At 37.6% G+C, this 2,500-nt stretch overlaps 1 protein-coding gene across 3 annotated transcripts in view; it reads right to left on the bottom strand.

The window, feature by feature from the left end:
- Positions 1–2,500, bottom strand: part of unc13c (unc-13 homolog C (C. elegans)) — a 121,088-nt gene that overhangs the window by 71,932 nt on the left and 46,656 nt on the right. For all 3 annotated transcript variants that reach the window (XM_026286981.1, XM_026286982.1, XM_026286983.1), the window contains one exon: positions 1–26. This exon is cut by the window's left edge and continues 128 nt beyond it. In XM_026286981.1, the coding sequence (XP_026142766.1) occupies positions 1–26 (26 nt within the window). The remainder of the gene's footprint in view (positions 27–2,500) is intronic.

The following is a 2,500-nucleotide window of genomic DNA, read 5'->3' as shown; positions in this document are numbered from 1 at the left end:
ACTTGGACGAGAGACAGGAGAAATGCCTGAAAGAGAGAGAAACAGATGCCAGATTCAGTCATAAACACACAAGTGAGTGGCTGAACATCCATTATAATGTATATTTCATATCAGATTCCTCTGAATATTCTTCCCTTGAGCAACAACATTAAAACAACAACAAAAAGTGAATACAAACTGAATACATAACCTAAATGCCCCACAGATGATTCTGCAATGCACAGAAATATTATAACTGGAAGCACTGATAAGGAACATGGCTTTCTGCAAAGTACAAACTAAACATAACATGTTTGAATGTCTGACAAAGGCATTGCAGCATCTTTATCATATGGAAAAAACGAACTATGGATGTGTACACAAATGTAAACTATTAATAGGCGATACTATATGCATATATGAAATGAGCTTCATGATCCTTCTTATATCGTCAAAATGAACAGACAGCGCAACACAGATCTGTCACGAGTCGAGCCTCTGGCAGAGCAGGAAATTGGCCACTTTAAGAGGAGATTCATTAGAGAAAGATATAAGAGAGAAAAAGAGATGGGAGAAAAAAGAAGAGAGACATAGACTAAAAATAACAGCACGCCTGCAGGGCTTACACACACACACACACACACACAGTGAAACACAGAATATCACATGTGTACTGCACACACACACACACACACACACACACACACACACACACACACACACACAAACACACACACACTCACAAGTGAAACACATCTAAAACAGTGCTACATTACACATAAATAGATGCTCCATATAAACACATTTTATTCTTTCTCCTCTTGGTATATAATGAGTTATGAAAGTAAATAACTTATATAGGCTAAATAAAGTAGCAAATAAACACAAATTTGGGATTGAATAACTGACAAATGACTATAATGACAAATGAATCTTCTGGATGTTAAGCAGATCATAAAAAAGTCATTTGTTTGAGATATACATTCAAATAAGAAATAATCAATGTACACAGAATTATTTTTTGAGCAAACACCAGTATTAATATAGATGTATCAAAATATGTATAATATAAAAAAGGTAAGAAATGTTAATATTAATTAAAACTATGATATTATATTATTAATACTATAGCATTGTTTACTAGGGATAGACCACTATAATTCCCATTGTTTAAAGCCACACCCACTTAAGCCAACCCACTGACTTAACCACACCCACAATTCGAAGCCACACCCATATATACAACACATGGTTTTAAGCCACGCCCGCTCAAAAAAATTACCCCAGCTGAAAGCCACACCCACTTAAACCAACCGAAAGTTTGACACACCCCTTACAACAAAGCCACTGTTGGAAGCCTCGCCCACTTAAACCATCCAACAGTTTGAAGACACACCCCTTACAACAAAGCCACTGTTGGAAGCCACACCCACTTGAACCATCCAACAGCTTGAAGACACACCCCTTACAACAAAGCCACTGTTGGAAGCCTCGCCCACTTAAACCATCCAACAGTTTGAAGACACACCCCTTACAACAAAGCCACTGTTGGAAGCCACACCCACTTGAACCATCCAACAGCTTGAAGACACACCCCTTACAACAAAGCCACTGTTGGAAGCCTCGCCCACTTAAACCCACTGACGTTATTTCTAGAGTTTGACAGCCTCCTCATTCACTTTCCTTGAATTTTTAATGCAGATTTAAACTCCTATTAAGTCTGTGACCATTCATTAGCACCTGCAGACATTGATTTGGACCTCATTAGTTCTGATGGTGTGACCTCTGACCCCGAACAAGACACACGGGAATGAAGAATTATTGTGCCTCCAAGAAAAGATGAAGAGTTATCCTCTCCATATTTCCTCCTACGGTTTCATACATGATTGAAAGATGCTGACAGCTAAATCAGAATAAATGATAAATTATGACTTCTTGTTGCCTAGTAATATCTTGCTTTCCTTTCGTTCCTTCCCTTTCTTTAAAATCCTCGTCTTTTTGCTCCAGTGATCCGCAGAGCTCCGCTGTAAATCAGAGAAATAAAGCTTGCCAACAAGTATTGACTTGTCTTCTCTCTCTCTATCTGCCGTCCTCTTTAACCTCTGAGCAACTCCCTCCAAAACAGGTCTTAAATTCCCAGCGAAGTCAATATCTGTGAGATCACCTGGTAATGAGTTACTCCCGAGATCACTGGGAAACTCTCAGGATTGGTGTTTTCATTTTAGTTGAGAACGGTGGACTGTTCTTGTTAAAGTTTGTTTTAAAGAAATGATTTTATGTTTTTGAGTTCTGTTGGTTCTTGGATGTCTGAGCAGCTGTTAAATCTACTGAATTATATTTTATCAGAGTGTCACAGACTTAATTAAATGCAATGAAAGAGTAAGACAAAATAATGTAAAACTCAAAACTTTTATTGCATTATCTTCACTGGTTGCTTTTACAACAAACCTGTTTTAGTCCGATTAGAAAATAAATTACTCTTATGTGCTGGTTCTTTTTAAAGAATCAAGCTAAAATCAGT

This window comes from Carassius auratus, chromosome 18, assembly GCF_003368295.1.
Source record: "Carassius auratus strain Wakin chromosome 18, ASM336829v1, whole genome shotgun sequence".
Classification (NCBI taxonomy): domain Eukaryota; kingdom Metazoa; phylum Chordata; class Actinopteri; order Cypriniformes; family Cyprinidae; genus Carassius; species Carassius auratus.
The sequence above is the reverse complement of the archived record's forward strand: the minus strand, read 5'-3'. Positions and strand labels throughout refer to the sequence as shown.